Raw genomic sequence first — 26,488 nt, forward strand, 5'->3', positions numbered from 1 at the left:
ATGGAAAGGCTGCAGGAGGGGAACGTCCCCACAGCAGCTCTCCCCAGCACAGGTGGTGCCTTGGCACAAACACGCTCCTTTATGCAATTTTGGCCAAGGTGCCAGCACACTCTGAGCTGTGTCCAAGGGCCCCGGGTGCCAGCTAGAGCCCCAACCCCTGCAGCAGGTGTTTACCTGACATGTTCAGGCACCAGGAGGAGGAGGGTGAGAATCGGGGACCCATGGAGTGATACACTGAGCCCTGTGCCTCTCCAAGCCCGAGGGACACATCCAACTGCCAGGCTCCATTCTGGAGCAATGTGGCACCCTCAGGGAGGGAAGGCATGAGAGCCATTGGGGAGGGAACAGAGGGGCAGTGAGATGATCTCTGCAGAGCCACAGCTGGCTCCTGTCCCGGGCTCCCTCTTGATCCCTGCCTGGGTGCTGCTGCCGAGTAGTCTGATGGCTGAGCTGGGCAGCCCTTTGCTTCCCTGATTTCCCTCTCCCCATCCTTAATATCAGAAAGCACTTGGAAAAACCCCTTTGGCTCCGGTCGTGAGGAGGTTCTATGGCCACTGTTTTCAGATTTGGATGGGACAAAGGCAAGAGAAGAATAAAAAGCAGCAAATATTTTGGGGATAAATTCATGGTTCACCCAGTCTAAACACCCAACACAGCTCCAGAACAGAGGAGACAACACATCCCAGCTATCAACACATCTCAGGAATGCATTCCCAGGTAGGGTCCCAGCCAAGGGGAGAGGTGGGCTTCACTACAAGTGTAACAAAGTTCCTGAGCTGTTGCAAATGTTCACATCTTGTTATAGACAGAAAAGGTTTTTGAGCTCGGTCTGTCAAACCAGAATCAGAATTGGTGATGCCTGAGCACCCAGTCCAGCCCTGGTCACAAACCATTAACATGGTGATGAGATGGGAAGGAAATCTTTGATAGGCATTGCCACTAAAAGCCATCATCTGCTTCCCAGATTATGTGAACAGACAAAGGGCTTACATCTGGCAGAGATGCCAGGTCCAAAGACCAGTTTAACTTGTTCTACGATCAGCACATCATTTCTCCAGGGCCTTTTATTAGTGTCCCACAAGCTCAGTGTCCAGAGATGAACAAAACCAACTGACAGAAGCTCTGGTAAAACTATTTTCCAGTCTAGCAGAGCAATCTCAGATGAATGCCTGTGTAGAAAGATGGAAAAGAGAAACACCTACTTGGTATAAAATGCCACGAACTTCAGTTCATCTAAATCTCCCTGAATGACAACATCATCGAATCCTTCCGCATGGCCTGCAAAGCAGAGAAGAAGTGGATTCAGCAACAATTCCTCTGTATCCAGCTCTAAGACAGGGTGTTTCACTCCAGAGCTACATGAAGAACGTTCTGTGGTGACCAAGAGACCAGCACAGGAAGATGTGGGTACCAAAAATAACAGAATCACAGGATGGTCTGGGTTGGAAGGGGCCTTAAAGACCACCTTGTTCAAACCCCTTGCCATGGGCAGGAACACCTTCCACTAGACCAGGTTGCTCCAAGCTCCATCCAACCTGGCCTGGAACACTTTCAGGGATGGGGCAACCTGTGCCAGGGTCTCACCACCCTCACAGGGAAGAATTTCTTCCCATTATCTAATCTAAATCAACCCTCCATCACGTTTAGAGAAGTGCACTTCATGGCAGACAGGTTTCAGAGAAGACACCAAACCCCTAAGAAGCCAGGCAGGGAAGCAGACCTGCGGCACAAGTCAGTGTGGAGGGTCCACAGCAAGGGACATGGGTGTGGCTTCTCTATGCCAGGACACCTCCACCAGCACAAATGCCACAGCAGCCTCAGGAGCCCCTTACCCGCATACCGGATGCTCTTCCCAAACATAGCAGTCCACAAATATGGGACGGTGTTGATCTCTGTGCCATGGGCCAGCATGTTGAGTGCAGCGATACGGCCTGGAAGACAGCAGCAGCAGGATTGAGGAATTCCCACACCAGGGCAAGCATCATGGTCTGCCTTCAAGTCACAGCACAGCATCAACATCCCCAGTCACAGAGCACAGGAAAACCAAGAACTGCTGCTGAAAACACCCCACACAGCAACAAAGACCAAGCAGAAAGCATACGACATCGTCCGAGGATGGGCATGGACTCCTTCCCACAGTGCAGCTCCTACTCATCACCTCCACTGGCATGAGCGATATGCCCATGAGACTCTTTTCCCCCAGCTTCTGGAACAGTGACAGGGCTGAGAGCATGCTGAGCTCCCACCCAGACAGGGATGGGATGGACAAACCCCTGGAGGCACAGTGACTGCTGGGATATGGTCCCTGCTGCAGAGGCATGTCTGGACCAGGGGGCTGTGTCCAAAGGTTGACTTGGGAGCTGTGGTTCCAAAACCTCTCACCCAGGGCACCCACCCAGAGGGAAACCTCCTCACAGGACTGTGGCCTTGAGGGCAGCTGATCACACCAGAGATTTCAGGCTGACGTGAAGGGGACAAAGATTCAAGCTCTGCAACATGCTCCTGGGTCAGCCTGGCAGTGTGGGCAGCCCAGCTGGAAATCTGAGCCCGGGTTGACTTTAGGATTCGAGTTACTGAGTGCCCCCAGGCAAGGAGGCGAGCAGGCTCCTGCAGCAATGCAGATGCCAGGAAGCAGAGGGCATATGGAAAAGCCTGTCCCTCAGCACCTCTGCGCTTGTGACGAGGCACTGTTAGGCAAAGCTTGGCACAAATGCTGACAGATGAGGCATATTGGGCAGGATAAAATATACATGCTTCAAAATGTTCAATACAATCACCCAGTCTCCCTGTTGACAGTTATCTCATTCTCTCCTTAGAGGGTTTGGAAATTTCCTAGGAATCTGCAAAAGTCTCTTTTCTGCTAAGTACCTACCATGCATGTGGGCCATCTGCCAGTGGGGGACGTTCACCTTCTTGTTATTCCTCAAGGCCAACGGAAACGTGACAGCGTCTCCAGCAGCAAAGACCCCGGGGATGTTGGTTTGCATCATCTGCAGGGAACAGAGGTGTGCATTAGTGGGGTTTGCACCACACACAAACAGAAACAGAGAACTGCTCCAGAGCTGCCATGTTCCCAGGAACACACAGACAACCTCTGCTTGGCTGTGAGACCCCCACATGGGATTTCATTCAGCCTTCTTCACTTTCAAAGGAGAACACATGGGCAGGGACCTACAGTATCCCTTTTCCAGTGGGTTATCCAGTAAAAAGAGACATGGACTGGGGTCCTGGAGCCCCTCTTAGAAGTCTGGCATCTGTCAGTGTTTGCAGATAGAGCCCAGCTTATCACATGGATGAGCAATAAGCACAGGGTGGGTGGCACAGAGCCCCAGCTCCCTGACAATGCTCCTTGCTCATGGCACACACCACCCATCAGCACGAGCACCGCTCCACCACAGTGGATACCTGGAAAGATGGATCTTTCTCAATTTCTTTCCCCCCAGAATATTCACACCATTCCAGGGCAGCTCAGAACCAGATCCGAGCCAGAGCATTCAGGACTGGGGTTTGCAAATCCCACACTTGCAAGGGCGGTTCCAGGTGCTCCTGATGATGCTCCCAAAATCTCAGCATCTCACAGAATATCCTGAGATGGAAGGGACCCCCAAAGATCATCGAGTCCAACTCCTGGCCCTGCACAGGCCAACCCCCAGAATTCGAAAATTCCAATTCTGCCGATCTTGACAGATAAAAAGCCATGAAAAGCACCTGTGGCAGCAGTTTGGAGTCCCCGGGAAGCTATTCTGTGAGGAGAGGTGACCCAGTTCCTCCTGCTCTCCCTCCCACAGGGGCTGCCCCTGGGCTCACCTTGTTGACCACAATGAAGCCCTTGGAGTCGATATTGATGCCACTCTGCTTGAGGAAGCCCGTTGCTGGAACTGCACCTGTGGGAGAAGGCAAAGGCTGTAGCATCTGAGTGTCCCACAGCCCTGGGGGGCTGACCCCGAGACCAGCAGATCCCCTCGTGCCAGGACAGTCAGTCTGCCCAGGGAAAGGCAATGGCTGCCCTGAGAGCAGGGCCAGGCACCCTATGGAGACCCCACTGCATCAGCCTCTGCCTCCCAGGATCCCTATCCTTCCCTAAGCCATCATTGTAACCTGCCCATCACCCTTTTCTAGTGCTTGGAGGTAATTTTCAATGTAATTCTCTTTTATTTTGAAAAAAAATTATATTTAAAAGGGAACCTTTGAGTTTCCAGCCAGGGCTCCTTGGCCTCCCCTCAGTCTGTACCTTTGCTTCACCCTTCCTTTTCCTTTTTTAATCTTTTTTTCTCTCCAGCCTTCACAAATCAGAATGAAACTAATTCTGTGATTCTTCCACTCCACAGCATTTTTAAAAATTACAGAGATGGCAGGAAAGGGATTTTTTTTCCCCCCTAAATGTAAAGGAGAAAAATACCCTCTTCTATGGGGTATTTTCTTTGATTTTATAATAATGGGGTATTCTTTTATTTTATAATAAAGGGTACATTTTTTGTTGCTGGCAGCAGCAATTAAAAAAAAAAACAATTTAAAAAGATTGAGTTTGGGGAAGCTTTAATAAAAAAGAACTTGAGGTGATGAAATTGCTTTGAATATTTTTTTTTCTGGAAAAACCATACGCATTACTATTTCCCAAATATATTTTGGGATGGAGGCTCTAGAAAGGCATTTTTTAGTTACTCAGATTCATGTGTGGCAGCCAAGCAGGGCTGGCCTGTCACTGCCAGCACTCCTGGCTACCCAGCCCCAAGGAGCCCTTGCTGCCACATCCCCTCCAGCTTCTCCGGCACCGAAGAGAGTCCCCGAGCCCCCAGCTGAGCACCACACAACCCCTTACCAACACCAACAACACACACGTCGGCACGCAGGACCTTCCCACTCTTCAGCACAACCTCCTTGAGCTGCAGGAGACACGAGGTGGGGAGGGCATCACAGTTATTTTAGGGACAAAACACCCTCTGCAGCAGCAGGAAGCCAAGCTGGCAGCTCGCCTCCTTTGTGACATGCAAGCTGACCATAAATGTTAGAAAAGCAACAGGAGGAGGGTGGGAGCAATGAAGTCACCTCACACACCACACTGGTGCACTTTTGCTCCTGGGGACTAAACCCAGGAATATGAATTTCAGGGACTAGGAAAGAGGGGAGAGCAAAGCCCCAGCAGGGAATAGAACAGCAGCCCTGGGGGATGCCATAGCAGTGCTACCGGGGAACCCCTGCCCACAACCTACCTTCCCCTCCTGCTCCCGCAGCTCTGACACTTCTGTCTGCATGTAGAACTTCACCCTGTTGCTCTCGAACATCTGGAGGGAGGACAAGGGACAAAGCAGGGGACATCAGAACCCTGAACCACCCCTAGTCCTGGTGTCCCTGTGCCCCCAGCACTGCCCTGTCCATCCCCTGTGCTCGCCTTGACCCGCGCTGCAAAGGGAGTTGGCACCCCCGCCCCTCCAACACGAGTCCAGAAGAAGGGGATCTACAGCACATGGACCATGAGAGGGAAGACACAGCCCACTCTGTCTGCTGACTGCTGCCATCACAGCTTTGTCAATAAACATTAAGTAAATTAATTAGTGCAATAAGTGATACAAGCAGAACCCACTCTGTTACCAACCCTCCCCTCCAGATGCAAAAGAGAGGTCACCTTCATGACAGCACGGCCAACCCTCTCCCCAAAGAACTTCTTGAAGGGGACTTCCTCCAGCTCCACCAGGGACACCGAGTGGGCCCTCTCCGCGAGGTAGGCAGCCACCTCCATCCCTGGGGAACGGAAGCAGGTCTGAGTGGCTGTGGGAACCACCTCGGCACTGTCCTGCATCCCTAGAACTCGCTGCAGCAGAGGAGCCACCTCACCCACACTGACTGGGAAGGTTGGAGCTGGCTACTGGGAGAATTGGGGAGGCACTAGAACTGGTCACGCAGGGGGCCACACCAATTCGGGTATTCTTCAATGTAGATTTTGAAGAGCAAAGGGAGGAACTGGTCATGATGAAGCCTCAAAGTGCCCTGGTGTAGTGGGTTTCTATGGCTAGGTTTGGTAGCAGCGGGGCTACAGGGGTGGCTTCTGTCAGAAGCTGCCAGAAGCTTCCCCTGTCCATGGTGAAGCCAATGCCAGCCAACTCCAGGACGGGCTTCCTGCCGCTGGCCAAGGCCAAGCCAATCAGGAGTGATAGTAACACCTCTGGGATAACATATTTAAGAACAGAAAGCTATTGCACAGAAAGAATTCCAGTCAGGGAAGAGCAGAGTGAGAACATGGGAACAGCAATGCAGACCCCAAGGGCAATGCAGAAGGAGGGGTAGGAGGTGCTCCAGGTGCCGGAGCTGAGGCCCTGCAGCCCGTGGTGCAGAGCAGGGTGGGGCAGCTGTGCCCCTGCAGCTCATGGGGGAGCATTGGGGTGCAGAGACCCCCCTGCAGCCCCTGGAGGAGCCCACGCTGAAGCAGGTGGATGCAGGAAGGAGGTTGTGACCCCATGGGAGGCCCAGGACTGAGCAGGGTCCTGGCAGGGACCTGCAGCCCGTGGAGAGGGAAGCCCACACCAGAGCAGCTTTTCCTGGGTAGGACTTCTGGTCCCTGTGGGGGACCCACGCCAGTACAGCTCATCCATGAAGGACTGCACCCCATGGAGAAGTGACCCACGGGACAGCAGTTTGGGAAGAACTGTTGCCTGAGGGATGGACTCACACCAGAGACATTCCATCAAGGAATGTCTGCCGTTGGAGGGACCCCACAGGAAGCAGGGAAAGGACTACAACCCCTCTCCCTGAGCAGAAGCAGAAACAACAACTGACCATAATCCCCATTCCAATCTTCCTGCACCATTGTGGGGGAGGAGGGAGAACATGGAAGGAAGAAGGGGTGGGGGAAAGGTGTTTTTTAAGATTATTTTACTTCTCACTCTTTTGATCTGACCCTGTTAGTAATAAATTCAATTAATATCCCTACTTTGAGTCTGTTTTGCCCATGATGGTGATCAGAGTGACATCTCCCAGCTCTTAACTCATGAATCCTTTGCTGTTTTTTTTCTCTCCTCTGTCCGGTTGCAGAAGGGAGTGAAAGAGTGGCTGTACCTGGCACCCAGCTAGGGTCAACCCTCTACACCTGGGAAGCCATAGCACATGCAACAATGGACCTCAACCAATGGAAGCCTTCCTCCTACAGCTGGGACTCTCAGCTGCAGTCTGAAAAAAGCTCTTGGGAGTCACTGTTTTCTCTGATCAGAATGGGAGAATTTTACTGCTAGGAATTGCATGGGAACCTCCACCAAGACGTTTTCTATCTATGGGGTTTTTTTATGGAAATTAATCTTTTTGATGACCTGCAGTTTGCAACTGGCTCCCCACACCACATGCTTTTCTGTAGATCATATTGATCGAAGCATTAAAACAGGTTTATCTTTTATAAAAGAAAAAAAAACAAATAATGAATATTTAATAATAAATTCCCTCACTAATAAACATTTATGCTTAAGGTTTGCAGAGCCCATTATTATTTTGTTAGAACCATGTCAACCATAAAGAAGAACCATCAAAGAAACTGTATTTCAAAAATTCACTGCTCTGTTAAAATGTAAAAGAGAAATAAACCCACAGGCCCCCACTCACCAACAAGACTCTCCTGACTGAAGTCAAATCTAGACACACCACATTTGAACCCACCTGAGCAGTAGTACTGGCCTTGCCATGTGCTTTTCAGTCTGGGACAGCAATATCCGTGCCTATGCAAACCCAGCCTCTTCAGAAAATCAATTTCTTCAGCAAGGAGATGTCCTCACATGCACCCAGGGCTGGAGGTTGGACTACCCCAGGTTCAGTTTGGGAGTGGGGGTTACCGCTAACTGGGCAGTAACAAACTGGGCAAGGGTTTTGGGATCATCTGCAGGAAAAGGTGGAGAGCTGGGAAGCAGACACCGCCTGTGCGAGCACTCACCCAGGAAGGAGGCTCCCACGATAACCACGTTCTTGCTCGTGGCCAGCTTTACCACACGGTTGGCATCTTCGGGCGTCCGGATGTTGAAAACATTTTCCATCTCCTTGCCTTTGCAGCTGAGAGCTTTGGGCCTGAAAAACACTGAGGGTGCTACAACTGCTTTTCTCAACCCCATGGTGGCTGCAGTGCTGAATCAGGACAGCAGGCACCCCTTCTGGGGCTCCAGCAGCATCCCAGACTCTCCTTTTTTCACCTTTCTCTGGGTCGGAGACATAACACGGAATAACACAAATGCTGGTGGACAACAGTCGAGCAGGGGATGCTGGGCAGCCACCCCAGATCCCACTGTGTACCCACGGGGCCGGGGGAGCACCTTCCTGGGGCAATGCAGCACAGCACAGGACAGGCACAGTTTTACAAACCTGTGCTAAACCACTGGCATGTCCTAACATTTAATGGGAAGCTTAATGGGACACAGAAAACTCCCTCTGTCCTCCAGCAGTGCTTTGGAGCCAGATATTGAAAGTTTGATAAGGTTCTGAAGATGCAGGCTCCACTCTCCATTCCTGTGGGCACATTGCTGATGCTGTATCAGCTTAATCATGCCCTCCCCAGGCACTTACTGGAACCTATCTATTTTTAAATATCTGACCCCTGCCTGACTCAGATCCGGAAATGGGACAGATGATCCTAAAAAATTTAGGTACCTTAAAAAACATTTACCCAGTGTACCTGCAGCTTGTGTATGAGGATTTTGAAATTATTGCCAAAGGCTTAACGTCTTTTGAACCTAATTCAGTTTCTGGTGTACATGGCATTTTGGCTGCAGCACTGTACACCCCAATGCCACCCATTCACACCTAGTGGGGCTGTTGCTGTGACTGGCAGCACGCTGGTTTTCAATGTGAGTCACTGCTCCGGCTGTTCCACAGCATCCATTCCTCAGATGATAAATTATGCAGGGACTGCATTTCTCATTCTTTGTTTTACGGCTTGGTATAAGGAGCACAAGGAAGGACAGCAAGGATGCCTTATTTTCACCTTGAATTGCCAATTTTGACAAATCTCCTATTGAAAACAGACTGACCTGCTACTTTCAGGGTGCAAGGGACAATGCCAGTCTGGGGCGATGCCTGGCATCCCAGCACATCAATACCACCTTTCCTATGGCTGGACAAGGTTCAGTCCTGAAAACTCCCATGCTGGGGGCAAGGCTCCCAAAGCTGTTAGGCTTGGGTGGCAGCAACACCTTATTAGGGCTGCAACAGTGAAGTGTTAAGCTTTAATTGCTGAGAAAGATCTTAAAGGTTGGCAGGAAATGAAAGATGAAATTCAGAGGGATGTTAGGCTTGAATGTTACTGAAGAGTAAAAAGAGCAACATGGCAAAAATTACCTCTAAAAAAAAATAGAATACTTCCACTTTGGAGGGTTTTGTTAAAGAAAATATGTTCAAGGTCCTAGGGCCACCATCCCTGGAAGTGTTCAAGGCCAGGTTGCATGGGGCTTGGAGCAACCTGGTCTAGTGGAAGGTGTCCTTGCCCATGGCAGGGGGTTGCTACCAGATGAGCTTCAAGTTGCCTTCCAAGCCAAACCATTCTCTGATTCTATAATTTTATAAAATATGATGTATATATATATATATATGAAATAGATGATGATATATAGATATAGAGATATAGATATAGATATAGGTGTAGATGCAGATACATACAGATATATCCAATATCTTTGGTGTTCCTTGACTTTTCCACAAACACTCTTGTAAACAAATTCAGTGTCTAAATTCACCTGCCATATTTCACTCCTTATCCCCAGGCACAATCTCTTCACATTCTCAGATAAAACAGTTTCTCTTGATCTTTAAGATTTTTGTCTGTAGCTTACATGTTTCCAGTCGCTATCAGCAGCTTGTTGTATTCCATCTTAAACCCATCTTTGAACACGGCTATCTTGCTCTTGATATCCACAGCTGCAACCTGAAATCATTCTTAAATAATGTTAAGGGATGAAATCCCAGACGTTAACCGAGTTCCCAGCCCAATCAATTCATCTGTCAGGTTTTAGTCTTCCATGTTAGTTTATTAGTTTTAGTTGATAATTTGGTTGGTTTTAGTCTGTTTGTTTTAGTCCCCCCAGGCCACAGCTTGGCCAATCCAGACCTTAAATATTCCTCGTTACCTTTTCACAGATCCTTGAAGATCTCCCAATATAAATAAGATAATGGAGAGAAATGTTTAAGGCACTGTCTCTGCTGCTTGAAGGCTGATTATCCTAATCAGAGGGCAATTGGCCACCCCAGATCCATGTGAGGGTGCTGGCAAATGGCAGGTAAGAAATTATGGCCACACCATAGTCACACCCAGGGTGTCCTTCCCGCCACAGGAGCATTGCATTAGCTGTGTTTTGAACAACCACAGGCAACCTGTGCTCTGGGGGACAGAACAGGGGGCTGGGGTAGACCCAGAATTTATGCAATGGCATCCAGTGAGCCAAGAACAGAGACACATTCCCTAAATACGACCTTTGCGTACCAGTGCTTGCTGGCGACAGCCTACAGGAACACACAGGACTCTTCTTACCTGCATTTCAGTCAGGACTTCGATGTCATAGGTGCAGAAGAACTCCTTGGGGCGCAGGGCAATCTGCTCAGGGTGGGAATCCATTGACTGCAAAAAAAAAAAGCCATTTTTCCATCAACTGCTGGGCGTTGAACAGGTGAGTGAAGAAGCCGCTGTTACCAACAGAAGTCAGTACTAGCCTGAAGTCAGCACTTATGGCACAGGTTAAGGGAGCAGTTCTAGAGGCTGGAATTAAAGCCTCTTCAAGTAAAAGTTGTTACAAGAGGCCGATCTGGGCTCTGGTTCCTTCTCTGCTGCCTCAGTGTAGGGCTGCTACTGACCAGTTGAGGCAGTAAGTGCTTTTGAGAGTTGGCAAAGCAGCCATAACTGCAGCTCCTCACAGCACAAACAGGTTCACAGGAGCGTCATTTTATAAGGGTGGTAAAACGCTGGCCCAGGTTGCCCAGAGAAGCTGTGGCTGCCCCATCCCTGGAAGTGTCCAAGGCCAGGCTGACGGGACTTGGAGCAACCTGGTCTAGTACAAGGTGTCCCTGCCCATGGCAGGGGGATGGACCAGATGACCTTCAAAAGTCCCTTTCAACCCAAACCACTCTATGATTACTTGGAAAACAATCAGTTACCAGGGGAAAGGGAAGGTAGAAGAGCAATAAGAACATGCAACATTAACATACAAGGACACACTTTCAAAAGCACCCAAGTAACGCTGCACAAGTTCCCTCAAAAGCTGAAGCAGGGCACGGGCCTGTATCTGCTCATCTTCAGCTGTAAGAGCTTCTTGCTCTTCCCAGCCTTCCCTGATCACTGGGGTGAGATGTACATTATCTTTATATGCAGGGTTGAGCCCAAGTTCATCTGCCCTTCTGACTCTGTGGAGACAAGCTCAGACTTAGGCTGAGGACAAGCTGAGCATCAGGTGACCTGCTGGCTGTGCAGGCTGCTCCCTGCTCCAGTGTACCCCTCCTTGCCTGCAACGTACCGGGAACAGTCAAGCCCTGCAATTTATCACACAGCACTGAGCTGCAGCATCTACCTGTGCCAAACAGGCATGACATTTGGCCTTGACCTAGGAGGGATAAGGGATGCAGGAATCAAGGGCTTTCCCATCTGCCCACGGGGATGGATGTGCAAGACCCTTATCCCCAGAGGTGGCTTGGTCAGGGGCTGGGATGAGCCTCTGACTTCAGTCAATGCTCTGCTGAGGAGAGACCTGCATTGAAGAACTCGAGGCAGGGGCAGGGTCATACACGTTTTACTCCAAATTCTTTAAATACTCCATGTTTACAGAGAGGAATACCCAACCTCATTGTGCCAGGAAGGGCAACATAGAGCAGTGCACTACCACCATAGGTTTTGCTGCTGCCTGGTGCTCTGGAGATGGCAACAGAGACATGGCAACACACCAGGGAGGTGGTCACGGTCCAAAGGGACAAAGAGGAACAGTTTGGCAGGACCCGGGGACAGACTGATAACAAGCTTTCGGCAGGGCAGAGGAAAGGCAGTGCTGCCGTTTCAGGCAGTAAGAAGTCTGCTGCTTACAGCATTGTGCGCTCCTCCTGCAGTAACTCTGTACATGATTAGTCCCACTCACAAAAGGATTAAGAAAAATCCCATTTTTCTCCTAGCCTGTTCCCAAAAATTCAGCTTTCTCTTCCATGGGTTTTGTGCACCTTCTAAAAGCAACTACGGACAGAGGTGTTTAGTGGAGAGTTTAACAGATCATGTACAACACCTTTGGCATGTGAAATGTTCTTACTATTTAAGAGAGAGAAGAAAAGCCAGTCTAAGACTCACATGTGGAGTACCATCCCCCATGGATGATTGAGAATCATCATCATTATGGCATGGAGCATCCCTGGGCAGCAAGAACCATGTACTCATAAAAAAACATGGTAAACAACACCATTTTTCCACATGCCTCATTTCATTGCCTTTAAGATTTTGATCCAGACACACATTAAGATCTACCCAGGTAGAAGCTGGCTAAGACAGCTACTGCTAGACCTGTGAAGAATCATATAAATCCCTGAGTGGCTTGGCTTGGAAGGGACATTAAAGCTCACCTCGTTCCAATCTGCAGGGACACCTTCCACCAGACCAGGTTGCTCCAAGCCCTGTCCAACCTGGCCTTGGACACTTCCAGGGATGAGGCAGCCACAGCTTCTCTGGGTAGCCTGTGCCAGGGCCTCACCACCCTCACAGGGAAGAACGCCCTTGTTTCTGTGCTGGAGTGCTCGTAGTTCAGAGTTTGAACAACTCCTTTTTTGCGTTTCATATTTCAGTCACAAACAGGAAAGAAAATTCAAGGAGAACAGAGAAATTATGAATAAGGAGAGAGAATCATGCTGCTGCAATGAATAACAGTGGGGAAAGGTCCTAGAGCAAACCTTAAAACTGGGGAGGAATATGGCATACCCAGAGTGATACAAACCTTACTGAGCTTTGGTCTGTCGTAGGGCAAGTGTCTGTCCATTGTGCACATCACAATCCGGTCAGAGAAACCTTCCTGGCGCAAGGTCTCTGCACAGACCAGCCCAGCTGCCCCTAAGGGAGAAGGAGACCAATGACAGCCATGTGTATGGGGCATTGGTAGATCTGAGCCCTTTACTGCTAAAGCTGCCAGGGCTGAGTCCAAAATCACCATCTCCACCAGCCCTGGCCTCACTTCACTGCCCTTCCTAAGTTGAACAGCTCACACAGGAAGCTGGTCAGGGCGGATGCAGCAGGCAAGAGAAGGGACCCTCTGTCTAAGAAGTGTGCCATTAATCCTCTTGTCTGTCCCTAAAGTGTCACAAAACCACAAAGACCACACCTGAGGAGTGCTGCTAATGCCTACATGCCTCTCACAAGCTCCGGGGCAGAAGCAGCTGCTCAGACCCTTGGACTTCTTTAGTCGGAGAAGGGTCTGCACACCCAGCTCCTGGTAAATTTATGGCCAAGCATGGAGGGCAGAGAGCCCTCCCTTCTCCACAGCCAAACTGTTGGTTGTGTGACTCACTGTAGAGCATTTCCCATGCTATTTCTTTAAGGGTTTTTTGTTTGTTTGTTTCAATCACAGAAAAAAAAGGGCTAAGTCAAACAAAAAGCTTCCTAGGGGCATGCTGTTCCTCTGCATCCAGGCAGCCTGATGGGAACATCCCTTCTTCCTTGGCCTAATTGTGAGACTGGAGAGCTCAGGTGAGAAGTCTTGAGTCTCTTCTCAGCCAAGGAAGCCTTGTTTGATAATAAGTGTTTCTAGGGACATGATTTCTGTAACACCAAAGAGATGGACCTGGACAGTATCATGGTTTGGTCCCTCAACAAGATGCTCTCATTGATGGAGGCAGGGGACAGTAGAAGAAGAGACAGGTGGGTGGACATCCTGTGCATGAAGCCAGGAGCAAGCTGAGCCAGAGCTGATGCTGCACTGATGCCAGGATGACCCTCAAATGAGCAAGGGGCCGCAGTCGATTGCCCTCAGCTCTGCTGGGCATGGCTGGATCTTGGCCCTTGCTGTAGGGCTGGATGGCATTCTCTTACCAACACTCCCCACAACCCCAGATTTGAAATCACCTTTCCCATCCACCAAAACAGACTTTGGTCTTTAGCAGACCTGTAAATGTAGCTGGTAAAGCCTGAGAAAGTTCCTTCAGCAGTGGCTAATGTTGCCTGTGGAGTGACTTCACTGAGATTGTGATGACTGTCCAGTCCTGCCACACGCCAGGACATTCCAGTTGACCTCAGGGAGCAGCATATACTTTACACCCCAGCTTTCAGGCAACAAGAGCACAAGGAAGGGAAAAATGTCACCCAGCAGCAACAGAAAAGCCAGTTAGGCTGTTTTTCCCCTTTGCTCAGGCTGTGAGATGTAACTTAGATGATCCCAATTTCTACAGCTTGGATCTGGTGACCTGGGGGCTATAATCCATTAAGAACAACACCCATGTGCCAGGAGCAGCCATTCCCTCGCAGTCCCAGGTCCAGCACCCTCTATTTCACCACAACGTGGTCAAGCCTTGGCATCTAATTCAACCCAGAAATTCAGTAGATGGGCTTCACCCCATCAGGCTTTCTAAAAAAATGGCAATACACAAATGAAGATGGGACAAGAGAAAACAAAAAACAGATTGGCAGCTTTGCTATTTTGGAAGGGATTTGATATTTGTTGAGAAAGTGGAAGAATTTATCTTCAGAGAAGCACCTTGAGGTGAGAACTTTGGAGCTGTAATCGGATGAGACAGTGATGTACAAGGTCCAAGAGAAAAAAGTGTATCCACATTACAGGGACACCTGAGAGGACTTTACACTCATTAGCTGTGGAAATCTGGGGTTGCTGATATACTTGGGAAGGGTGTAGCAGGAAGAGGGTTCAGGGCACCCACTCCAAAGGACAGCAACAAAGCTCCACAGACGGGAGCACAGGGCACCTTTGGATCATCAGCATGTAAGACAAAAAGGCTCAGGAAGAACCTCTAGTCTGACCCTTTGCACAGGAGGGACGCAGGAGGGGGTGACACAGCACACAGACACTCTGCTCCCTGCACCCCTGCTGGGAAGGAGACACACATGGTGGTCCCAGCACACGCCATCCTTACCTGCACCGATGATCAGCACGTTGGTACTGCTCAGGTTGTAGTTGCTCAAGGAGATGCACTTTGCCATCATCTTTGTCCTCTTCTGTGTCTGAAGAGCCTGTGCCACCACCAAAAAGGAAAGCCATTATCTTTACTCAACATTAACCTGGGCAGGCAGGCAGGGATGGGGACAACTGCAGTAGTGTCATAAACCAGCTTGGATAGGAAGGGAACAACTGGGTCCTTGTACTGAACAAGGACTCAAACCCCTGCTCATCCAAACACCATTCCAATGTCCGGTGTACTACACTTTACAAGGTACTAAATTAAAATAAATCCACCATCTTCTGCAAATCCATCCAATCCGTCTCTGAAAGGGCAGGTGAACTCTCACCCCACAGAGCTGGGAGGAGAGGGGGAATAGAAAAAGCAGTCCAGGTGTGTTCTTGTGCAATTCTGCACCAACAGATGAAGTGAGAATGAAGAAGTTCTATCAGGAATTTTATCCTGCACCTGAGCAGAGTTTGTATACCTGATATCCAAAGCTGATGGACTTGTCCAATCCCCCAGATTGGACCCTGTAAGGGTCCATCAGGCTCTGAGCCACTGGATCTGCGCATATACACATGCAAAGGAGCACCAAAAGAAGGCTTTTCATGGAAAGAAAGATTGCAGTGGCCTGAATGGGCTTCATTCTGCATCCTGTCAGGGGATGAGAGCCCTCTCTGCCCACACACCAGATTCCTCCCTAGCAGGAGCTGATGTCTGGGCTCAAAAGGGAGCACAGGTGGCCTTTGGCATCACTATGCCACATTCAGACAAGGCCCAAAGGCTGGTGGAAGAGGCCTGTTTCCATGGACAAATTAAAAGTTGCTCTGAGCTTAAGGAAACATAGGACAAGTTCAGGACAAACACTCGAAAGATCTGAAACCTTTGGTTCACCCATGCTAGATACTCACACATCCCTCTGCCCAGGCATGGCTTTCCTGCCACAGGACCAAAGGAAAAGCATTTCCCCCACCCCCATGCACATAGAGCAAAACCCAAAAGCATCAGCCTTGGTTTTGGGATGTCAGTGGCCCATTACCTGCTTGCTTGCTCGGATGTACACCTTCTCCTTCTCAATCTTCACCTGAGGGTGACAGAACAGCAGCAGGTTGCAGGACAGTGAGGGCTCCCTCTGGGCAACAGCTAACAGATGGAGCAGCAATGGCAGCAGGTTGCCTGCAAGAGCAGCTCAGGCCATAGCAGGGCTCATCCCAGCTCAAGGTTGTGGGATGTCTCCTGTCTCGTACCAACCATGCACTGACGCTCAGTGTACAACTTAATTTCCATCCCAGGTTTACTTATGGTTTCTCATTCCCAGCCCACTCCTACTCGAGACTGGGCACCTACTCCCCCAGGGTCGCAGGAGGTGTCTGATGCCCATGGGTGGGTGCAAGGGAGGAAGAAGCTAGGTGAAGGTGCTGCTCTCCACTACCCACACCAGCACATCCTCGGAAAACATTCGCTCCATGCCATAAAGAACATTGCTTATCCCAAAACAAAGAGACATTTTGTGGGTGACACTAATCTGAGTGGTGTGGTTGATGCTCTAGAGGGAAGGGATCCATCCAGTGGGACCTGGGCAGGCTGGAAAAGTGACCCCATGGGAACCTCATGAGGTTCAACAAGGCCAAATACTTGCTGCACGTGGGTTGGAGCAATCTACAACATCAACCCAGGCTTGGGGATAAAGGGATCGAGAGTAGCCCTGAGGAGGGTTGGGATTGTTCAGCCTGGAATTGTTCAGTTCTTAGGAGCCCCTTCCAGTGCCTAAAGGAGCTCCAAGAGAGCTGGAGATGGACTTGAGACAAGGGCCTGGAATGACAGGACAAGGGGGAATGGCTTCCCACTGAGAGAGAGCAGGAATGTTGGGAAGAAATTCTTCCCTCTGAGGGTGATGAGGTCCTGGCACAGGTTGCCCAGAGAAGCTGTGGCTGCCCCATCCCTGAAAGTGTCCAAGGCCAGGTTGGATGGGGCTTGGAGCACCCTGGTCTAGTGGAAGGTGTCTCTGCCCATGGCAGGGGGTGGAACAAGATGGTCTTCAATGTCCCTTCCAACTCAAACCATCCTGTGATTCTGTGTTTCCTCTGCTGCTGCAAGGACAAGGGTCTCACCTGGAACCTGGGTAAACTATCCAAGCCGGGAAAGTCCTCAATGTCACCTGTGCCGATGTTGAAGCAAGCTCCATGCCAGGGACAGCGGACTCTTCCTTTGGACAAAACCCCTGCAGGGAACACAGCAGAGCAGGGTTGATGCTGCCCTGCAGATGCCTGCCATTCTCTGGGATGGCACCTCTCCTCCAGGACACATGTCAGCTGATGTGGACCTGGATGGGCAACACTGGACTTCTCTCAACATGCACATTGGACAGGCTCATCTGTTTGGGACCAACTGGGATCCTATATGGGCAATCCCTTCTAAAATGCCCTGGATGGCAACATCCCCCACATCTCTGGGCACAGCTCCAAAGCTGTCTGCTCTGCCTGGGATATAGCCTCCATCTCCAGCCAGGATGAGGCTGTCATCTCCACAGTCTCATCATCCTTTTAAGCCCCCGTAGCACCCAGAGGAGGCAGTGCCTCAGAGCATCACTGATTTAGAGCACGTGTGTTCCAGAGCAGACTCTGACACAGCAAGGTGCCTGCACACACCTGGAAGGCACAAGCATGCCCAAAGCCATGCGTTCATTTCTCCAGGTGTTTGCTCAGAAGCTGCTACCTTGGACTTTAGCTTTCCCTGCTACAGTGCTGGGGCAGAGCATTGGCTACCATGTGGCCATAGACCGGTATTGAGCTTGTGCCTGAGGCACAGCAGTGTCATCATCACCACATGTGGGGATGGAAGGGCAGCCCCTGCACTTACTGCTGCAGCAGATTCTCCAGTGAGATCCCTGTGTGACAGCCAGTCTGAGGAATGTACCCACAGGTCTCTGAAAGGGCAGGTGAACTCTCACCTCCAGGGCAGCATGGGGCTCTTCTGTCCTGCTCAACTGGCTCTCGCCCCAGGTGAGGGGCTGAGAGCATGGCTGCTACAGCCAGCACTGCTGCTGGGCCAGTGATGCCCAGAGGACACACAGTGCAATGCTCTGGCTGTCTTCCCCAGCATCCCACTTCCAGTAAAGAGTCCTCCCAACTTCAGTTTGGGTGATGCACTTCCACACACAGTCAGACCAGCACTGCCTGATGCTGCTGCTTAGGTTCTGGGCAGGGACCTGCCTGAAGCCGATGCTGAGAAAGTGCCAGGATGCATATTTTTAATGCCAAGATGGGAAACCCCCACACCTCATCCCACTTCAGTCAATAACATGAGCAACATTCTTCTTGCTACTGAAAGGATCTCATCAGCCCAAATAGATTCCTCCTTTTGATTTACAGTCACTAGCAGAAGCCCCAGCCCTGTGACCAACAGTGGCAGCTGGTGTCAACTGCAACCAGAGTTGTGGTAAAGTGCTCTGGGGAGGTTTGTGCAACCCCAGCCTGCTGCCCGTGCCTTCTCCAGCCAGAAGATGCCCAGGTGATGCTAAGTGTGTGGCATGGAACTGCCCTGTGCCCGGCAGCACAGGGTGAACACTGGGCTGTCCTTTGCCCACCCTGTGATGTCCTCAGTTGCTTCCCAGGACAGGATGCAGACTAACCTTTGACCAGTGGAGCCCCATAGTGGGGACACTTGTGTCCCACGGCGTGGAACTCACCACTCTCCTTGATGAGCAGAGCCTTCCCACAGCCCAGGTCCACTTCCCTCATCCTGGGGAGGAGAAGTATGGAAAAAGATGACAGAGCATCCACCTCACAGCAGATGCCACCCTCTCACCCTACAACCCAGACCTGGTCCTGCCAGTTCCCTGCCTCCTTCAACTTGCTCCAGGTGACTACAGGTGTGGGTCAGTCCTTGTCACCAGGTCAGTTTTGGAGGTGGATCTGTTGTCCCCAGTGTGGGGCACATCCAAGCTGAGTGGCAGCATCTTAATCCATCACTGTGTCAAGAGGAAGCCCAAAGCACCTCCCCAGCTGCTGGGGAAGCTGGTAGTGGGAGCAAGAACCCAAACTGGTTTTACTGCAACCTCCCCTCCCCTCCTGGCCCCAGTGGATAAGCAGGTCCCTGCCAGGCTTGTATTCAGTCTTTGAAAGCAAACACAACATGTCTCAGAGTTGAAAACCAGGAGGGGCGACTCTGCCCCTTGGAGTCTGCCTCCCACACCTCAGGGGTTTGTGCTCTGGTCCTGGCCATGTCACAGGGTCAACAACATGGGTCACCTTTTGCTGATAAATCCCTCACGACAGCAGACACCCGTGTGTGACCTCCTTGATGTTTCCCTTAGCTGTTTTTGCAGAGTGAAGCTCACACAGCAACCTTCTCCTAGCACCAGGCTCCGGGCCTCAGCTGTAAGTCACCAAGGGGCTTCACCTCCTCAGTGCTGGGTTCAGCCCCGCTCTGCACAGGAGCAAACGAACCTTGAGCCATTCTCATGGAAGGTTCTCTTTGACATCTCCCAGTTTTTGATAGAACCAGAGGGAACAGTCTTAAACTAAAAGAGGATCAGTTTAGTTTACATATAGGAAAGAAGTTTTTACAATGAGTGGTGAGGCACTGCCACAGGTTGCCCAGAGCGGTGGTGGATGCCTCATCCCTGGAAACATTCAAGGTCAGGTTGGACATTGATTTCAGGTTAGACCTTGGATCTTCATTTGCTTTTTCCAGCCTGGAGGAGACTGAGGGGAGACCTCATCACAGTCTGCAGCTTTCTCATGAGGAGCAGCTCTGATCTCTTTTCTCTGTGACCAGTGACAGGACCCGAGGGAATGGCTGGAGCTGTATCAGGAGAGGGTTAGGCTGGATATTAGGAAAAGGTTCTTCCCCCAGAGGGTGGTTGGGCACTGACCAGGCTCCCCAGGGTATTGGTCACATCCCCAAGGCTGTCAGAGCTCAAGGAGTGTTTGGACAACGCTCTCAGGCACAGGGTGGGATTGTTGGGGTGTCCTGCTGCAGGGCCAGGAGTAGGACTTGATGATGATCCTTGTGGGTCCCTTCCAACTTAGGATATTCTAAGATTCTATGGACAGGGCTCTGAGCAACCTGGTCTAGGAGAGAGCCCTTATTCTGCAGGGAGCTGGACATAGAGCACAGAGCTGCTGTCCCCTGGAAACTTCCCCTCTTCCAGCCAGAAAGCCTATTCCCGCACAGTTTGATGTTTATCTGGAAATCCTGGTTGCTCCCGTTGCACGGAGTGGATCATCTCATCTACAGCCAGCCCTGACGTTGCCTCTGGGCTACCAAACATACCACTGTGCCCACAGCAAACCCCACCTGCTCAAGGTGGCCACTGGCCAAGTGTGATCCCGGAATGCTGTTCCTGCATGCCAAGTTCCAGGGTCTTGGAAGAATGGGACTGACTTTGCATGCTCATTCCTCTTCAGGTAACATCCCAACTCTATCCCACCACTTAAACCCAGGCTACAGAGATGCTTGTCCCACTCTCTGTTTCCATGGAGATGAAAATGGGGCTCAGCCCATCAGCACTCCTGTCACACCTTCAAACCCACCTTGGACAAGACTTTGGGCAGGTGCCTGCTCCACCAGCATCAACTGCCTAATGACAAATGCTCAATTTCCCAATTTTCTTGTCAATTTCCTGATTTCCTTGCCATCATGGGCGAAAACCATCAGAGTTCATCACACCTGCCCTCAGAAGCAATTTTGTTCCAGTAACTTGGCAGTCCTGCTCCCTAGTGATGCAGCTCTGCCCGCTCTCCATGCAGGACACTTGGCACTTGGAGCTCTTCCCTCAGCACAAGCAGTACAAGTCCAGCTGCATTCCTCAGCTGATTAAACCTGTTCAATGGCAACCATAACTCCCTGGGAAGATAAGATAAGTGAAAGAGTTTACAGCTTACCCAAGGAGCTGTGTGAGCTGAGAGAGTCAAAACCAAGACCTGGTGTCTTCAAAGCAGCACACAACCACCTGCAAGGTTCCAATCCTGCACTCACTCCAGAGAAATCCAGAGAATTATTTACACTGTCCTGCAGCCTGCTAAACTGTTTACTCAGTTGGGAATTTGTCCTGTTGCCCCAATCCACTCCCCACTTGGGAAGCATCAGCTAAAACTCAGCTCTGGTCAGCAAAGGACCTTTGCTCGAGAGCTGTGGGAGCACTGGGAGCTGTTTTCTGTCCCCCCACTTAGCCTGCTGGGAGGCTGGCTGGCTGCAGCAGCACCAGTTTATCCATCAGTACCTTTTACTGGTACTGCTGAGGTCATGATGGTACCAGAAAGACAGAAAGGATGGGCAGAAAACATACCCCGTGCTTGCAGACTCCACTAACACAATGCAGTGGTGCCCGAACCCCAGTGCCAGTGCTGCGGCCGTGCCCTCGCACACCCCTGCCCAGCACACTACCTGGGAGAAGCATCCTGGAAAATCCCTCTGGGTACCAAAGCAAGAGGACTCCTTTGGTCTGGTCCATTGCTTTACATGAGCTGTGGGACCCTCTCACAGCACCTCTCTCTTAATATGGACTCAGCCTGCTAGAAAACAGCTATTCTCAATCTAAAATGTCTAGTGGTGGCACATCTACTGCCACAGTCGGTAGCATGTTTCAGCAGCTGATGCACACAAGACTGAAGTGTGGGCCCGGTTCCCAGACCGATGTCAGTTCCTAGCCCAGGTTTTAGCTGAGTTCCCTGCTATGACCACCTGCAGCCATGTGTGTTCTCACAGGCTGCAACCAGCTCCTCCTCACCTTCCCTGCAGCCAGCAGAGCTCTCCAAATCTTTTCATCTACCATACAGCCTGCTTCCCACTCAATCTATTCATAGAATCGCAAAATCACAGGATGGTTTGGGTTGGAAGGGACCTTAAAGACCATCTTGTTCCATCCCCCTGCCATGGGCAGAGACACCTTCCACTAGACCAGGTTGCCCTGTCCAACCTGGCCTTGAACACTTTCAGGGATGGGGCAGCCACAGCTTCTCTGGGCAGCCTATGCCAGGGCATCATCACACTCAGAGGGAAGAATTTCTTCCCAATATTCCTGCCCTCTTTCTCTGTAAAGCCATTCCCCCTTGTCCTGTCCCTCCATCCCTTGTCCCAAGTCCCTCTCCAGCTCTCTTGGAGCTCCTTTAGGCACTGGAAGGGGCTCTAAGGTCTCCCTGGAGCCTTCTCTTTTCCAGGCTGAACACCCCCAGCTCTCCCAGCCTGTCTCCAGAACAGAGGGGCTCCAACCCTTGGAGCACCTCTGTGGCCTCCTCTCTAGCAGCTCCACGTCTTTCTTGTGCTGAGTACTCCAGAGCTGGAGGTAGTACTGCAGGTGGGGTCTCACAAGGGCAGACCAACCTAATTTTCCTACATCCTTCTTGCTCTGGGATACTAAAGCAGAGCACACTCTTCTAGTAACACCCCAACACAAAGTCAGCAGACACAGAAGCCTCCATGACACTCGGATGTTCAGGCATTAGCCTACATCTTGACCCTGGAACAGTACCGTCCCTGTGCAACCAGTATTTCCCGGGGTAGTCTCCCCTTTTTGCTTCACTCCATCTTCGAGGCAATTCCAGTTGCTGCCTGTGCTCTACCCTGGGTCCTCTTGCTGTCACTACCCAACTGCACAGGAGGCAGTAGGTTACCCATTGTCTCCCAGGACAAACTGCAGCCACTTTGCTTGCCCTCCATTCCAGAGCATCTCCACTGACTCCTCATCCCCACCTCTCACTGGAGGAGGACATTTGCCTCCAGGTCCCAATGGCCCTCCAGCACTTCTCTGGGCTCAGCAGAGCTTGAAGAGTCATAGAATCCTGAGATGAAAGGGACCCACAAGGATCATCATCAAGTCCTACTCCTGGCCCTGCAGCAGGACACCCCAACAATCCCACCCTGTGCCTGAGAGCGTTGTCCAAACACTCCTTGAGCTCTGACAGCCTTGGGGATGTGACCAATGCCCTGGGGAGCCTGGTCAGTGCCCAACCACCCTCTGGGGGAAGAACCTTTTCCTAATATCCAGCCTAACCCTCTCCTGATACAGCTCCAGCCATTCCCTCGGGTCCTGTCACTGGTCACACAGAGAAGAGAGCAGTGTTGCCCCTCTGCTGGCCCTTACGAGGAAGCTGCAGACTGTGATGAGGTCTCCCCTCAGTCTCCTTCTACAGACTGAAAAAGCTGTCATGGTTTAGGAATGGTATTCCCCAATTTAGTGCTCCCACTAAAAACCCACTGCTGCTCGCTCCCTTCTCTCCTTCCCCCTTCCCTCCTGTGGCTGGCTGGAGAGAAGAACTGGAGGCACAAAAGGTAAAGATCACCGGTTGAGATAGAACAATTTATTGGAAAACAGCTGTGAGATAAGAAAAGGAACAGTAACAGCAACAATATTAGTAACAAAAGTGTACAAAAGAGAGAGTGATTTACATGCAAAAATGCTCACTACCAAGTTGGACCCAATCTCAGCCACGCTACCCCACTGCTCCTTCCATGGGACCAGCATTACCCAAAACACTCCCTCCATCTCAGAACCAGCATTACCGCCACACTTGCTCACTGGAAGGAATCCCTTCTTCCCCCTGCCTCCAGAAATGACATGAGGTGTTATAGAATAACCTCTGGGTCCTGGTCATGGCCCCTCCTGGCTACTGTAAAAATTAACCCTGTCCTGGCCGGAACCAGGACACAAGCTGCTCCTCATCACATGAAGACTTAATCCAAGAAAGTCCAGTGCATCCCTCTGTAGAATGGTCTAATACATAAATTCCCATTGCAATGAAAAAAAACTAATTCATTCCTGGATGAACTTACCTAATAAGAAGAATTTATGGCCCATGAAGCTCCTAAAGTTTAGCCCAAAGTAGCCCGTAGTACATGGATTATTCTAGGATATTACTACAGGCAATACTTCAATCTAAAGCAAACAGCTGCCAGACTCCTGGTGTGTCCCACACACCTGACATTGCTCCCTTGCTGGAATGAAAGCTATTCCAAACTATTTTCTTCCACACATGGATGGAGCCCGCTGAGATGTCGGCCGTCAGCCTGATGGAACCTGTACTTCTACCCCAGAAAAGAGGCATCAGCCTGTAAAGCACAGTGATGGGGACAGCCACTTTTTAGACTTCAGAAAACTCTTAAATCAGGGCAGTGAATGTGCCCAGCAGAAGTGTGTTCTCATTTGCAAAAGATCTGAAAAACTGCATCCTTAGTGAAAGAGCAAATTGATGAGCTCAGCTGGAAGAGCCAGGCACTGCAGCCAGGATGGAGCCAGGATGGAGCACACGGCCTGCCCCATCAGCTCCCCCCATGCACTTCTTGTGCTGCTTTGTAAAATCACTAAGGCTATAAATTTATAAAAAATTGTCTGGGTTGGCTAACACAAGCTGAGCAGACCCTCCTGAGAAATTCTGCTACAGAACATCACCTCTTTCTGAGACAAGTCCCAGCACAGGCCATGCTGGGAACAGCAGACCTTCTGGTAAAAAACAGTTGTCACTTGTCCATGATATAATTTTTTAAGACTAAAAAAAATGTTTATTTTACTAAGTTCAACTATTATCTCCAGAAACTCTAAAAATAAGACAAGGTGTTCAGATTGGGTTATAAAGTCTCTCAAGTTTTATCTGCAACAAGTTTAGGCACTTACTGTCCATTCTCCAGGTCCTTCACATGGCAAACGGATGCTTCCACCATGTCCTTTGGGTTGTGGTAGGGATTGCTGGCAATTGGATGTTCCTCGAGGTGGTAGTGCCGGGCAGTTCCATTGACTTTGTAGATCAGAGGGCTGGCTTTCCCATTGGGTGACATCTCCTCCTTGCTTCTCTCCTTCTCAGGTATCACAACTTCAATTTTCACTTCAACTGCAGGAACAAACAGAAAACTTCATTAAAATGAAGCCAGAAGTTTTGCTGCCATTCTGTCTCTCCCTCCTCTCCTGAACTTGGAAAGGAGCTGACAGACATCAGAACAGACATTTTTTGCTGGCTTCCCTGAGAAGATAAAACATTTAATATCAAACTTGGCTTGATTACCTGAGCCCATTATCCCTCTGTTCTTTCTGCAGTGGGCACTTTGTATTCATAAAGTACATATTCTTGCAAGCAGAGTCATGAGTCATCGGTGCAAAACAACCCCTCAGCCACAGCTCTTGTTCTGTTCAGTGGAAAACAGCTTCAAGCAGCTTTATGTGAGGCACGCCAAGGCCTCTGGGGTTCAGGTAAACTTCAAAAAACCCTTTTTAGTTGTTTGTAGGTAACATTAACTGAAAGAGAAAGCCAACACTGCATGGTGCATAAAGCTGCTTCATTAGATGAAGATCAATTAATAAAGAACTAGAAATACTAAAATTATTTCCATATGAGGTTTTGAGTGTAGAGTGAGTCCTCAGCATTAGGTAACAGAAGCAAGGATGGTCCATTTTTCTCATGTGTCCATCACTGAACGGGTCTGACAACAAACCATCCCTGTTCTGGGGACCAGAGTACCCAGGGACACGTGGGAGCAAGGACAGTGGGGAACAGAGGGGCTCTTCTCAGTCACCCAGGTGAGGATATGCAGAAGTTACTGTGAGAGTGCTGAGGCCCTGGCACAGGCCAAAGAAGCTGTGGCTGCCCCTTCCCTGAAAGTGTTCAAAGCGAGGTTGGACGGGACTTGGAGCAACCTGGTCTAGTAGGTGTCCCTGCCCATGCCAAGGGGCTGGAACGAGATGGTCTTTAAGGCCCTTTCCAACCCAAATCATTCTATCAATCTATGTTCATCCAAGCTCCCTGAAGGGCAGCACTCACCCATCCTCCCCACTCATCCACCCAGTTGCACCCCCGCCCATTGCCCCATGCCTGGGGTAGGCAGACTGGGCACAGAAGCATCAGAGAAAGCCACTGATGAGCTCTCACATCACAAAGTGGAAAACATCACTTTATCTCCTAGGGACTTCATAAAGCTGAAGCCATTAATATTAATAATAAACCCCAGTGAGTTCTATAGCAAGCCAGAGGGAAGTGCCAGAGATTGGTGAAGTGTCTCAAGCACAAAGGAGATCATTGAGCTTTCCCCATCTTATAAAGGTCATGAACAGGAAAAGCTGTACAGAAGATAAAAATTAGAGTTCATAAACTAAACAGGTTAAGGAAAGGCCAAAAAAGAGGGTAAAAATAAGACCTACAGCAAAAGAAGGGCCCTGAGTCTTTCCAGCCTCATCTGTTGTCCCAAAACTTTTACTGCAAGAACATTGAGAGGACAATGGAAGAACAAGTCAGGGGGAAGGCCATTTATTTTGGAAGGGAGAAAAGCAAGTGGCCACGGCCACCCAGGTGCTGGAAGCAGGCAGTTGTCTTGGGAGTCCTGCAGGTTTCTGCTGTTTGTGTCAGCTCAGCAGGGCAAGGGATGGTGTAGCTTTTTGCCAAAGAGCCAAATCTCTGCACTCACCAGGGCAGGA

At 50.2% G+C, this 26,488-nt stretch overlaps 1 protein-coding gene and 1 long non-coding RNA gene across 6 annotated transcripts in view; one reads left to right on the forward strand and one right to left on the reverse strand.

Annotated features, from left to right (window-relative positions):
• The window catches only part of AIFM3 (apoptosis inducing factor mitochondria associated 3), a 50,379-nt gene that overhangs the window by 5,725 nt on the left and 18,166 nt on the right, over nucleotides 1-26,488 (reverse strand). For all 5 annotated transcript variants that reach the window (XM_051774155.1, XM_051774158.1, XM_051774156.1 and 2 more), the window contains 16 exons: nucleotides 24,701-24,914; nucleotides 18,719-18,828; nucleotides 17,199-17,308; nucleotides 16,127-16,171; nucleotides 15,061-15,157; nucleotides 12,918-13,030; nucleotides 10,490-10,576; nucleotides 9,795-9,886; nucleotides 7,910-8,040; nucleotides 5,624-5,739; nucleotides 5,211-5,282; nucleotides 4,820-4,883; nucleotides 3,808-3,884; nucleotides 2,873-2,990; nucleotides 1,833-1,931; nucleotides 1,203-1,278 (listed from right to left, as the gene is read on the reverse strand). In XM_051774155.1, the coding sequence (XP_051630115.1) occupies nucleotides 1,203-1,278; nucleotides 1,833-1,931; nucleotides 2,873-2,990; nucleotides 3,808-3,884; nucleotides 4,820-4,883; nucleotides 5,211-5,282; nucleotides 5,624-5,739; nucleotides 7,910-8,040; nucleotides 9,795-9,886; nucleotides 10,490-10,576; nucleotides 12,918-13,030; nucleotides 15,061-15,157; nucleotides 16,127-16,171; nucleotides 17,199-17,308; nucleotides 18,719-18,828; nucleotides 24,701-24,914 (1,621 nt within the window). The remainder of the gene's footprint in view (nucleotides 1-1,202; nucleotides 1,279-1,832; nucleotides 1,932-2,872; nucleotides 2,991-3,807; nucleotides 3,885-4,819; nucleotides 4,884-5,210; nucleotides 5,283-5,623; nucleotides 5,740-7,909; nucleotides 8,041-9,794; nucleotides 9,887-10,489; nucleotides 10,577-12,917; nucleotides 13,031-15,060; nucleotides 15,158-16,126; nucleotides 16,172-17,198; nucleotides 17,309-18,718; nucleotides 18,829-24,700; nucleotides 24,915-26,488) is intronic.
• LOC127464066 (uncharacterized) lies at nucleotides 10,526-24,933 on the forward strand. Its single transcript, XR_007901134.1, has 3 exons — nucleotides 10,526-10,625; nucleotides 13,274-13,409; nucleotides 24,888-24,933. It is a non-coding gene; the product is annotated as an uncharacterized LOC127464066 (long non-coding RNA).

Source organism: Manacus candei, unplaced genomic scaffold (assembly GCF_025592945.1).
Source record: "Manacus candei isolate 608988 ecotype Guabito, Panama unplaced genomic scaffold, ASM2559294v1 h1tg000189l, whole genome shotgun sequence".
NCBI classification, from domain to species: Eukaryota; Metazoa; Chordata; class Aves; order Passeriformes; family Pipridae; genus Manacus; species Manacus candei.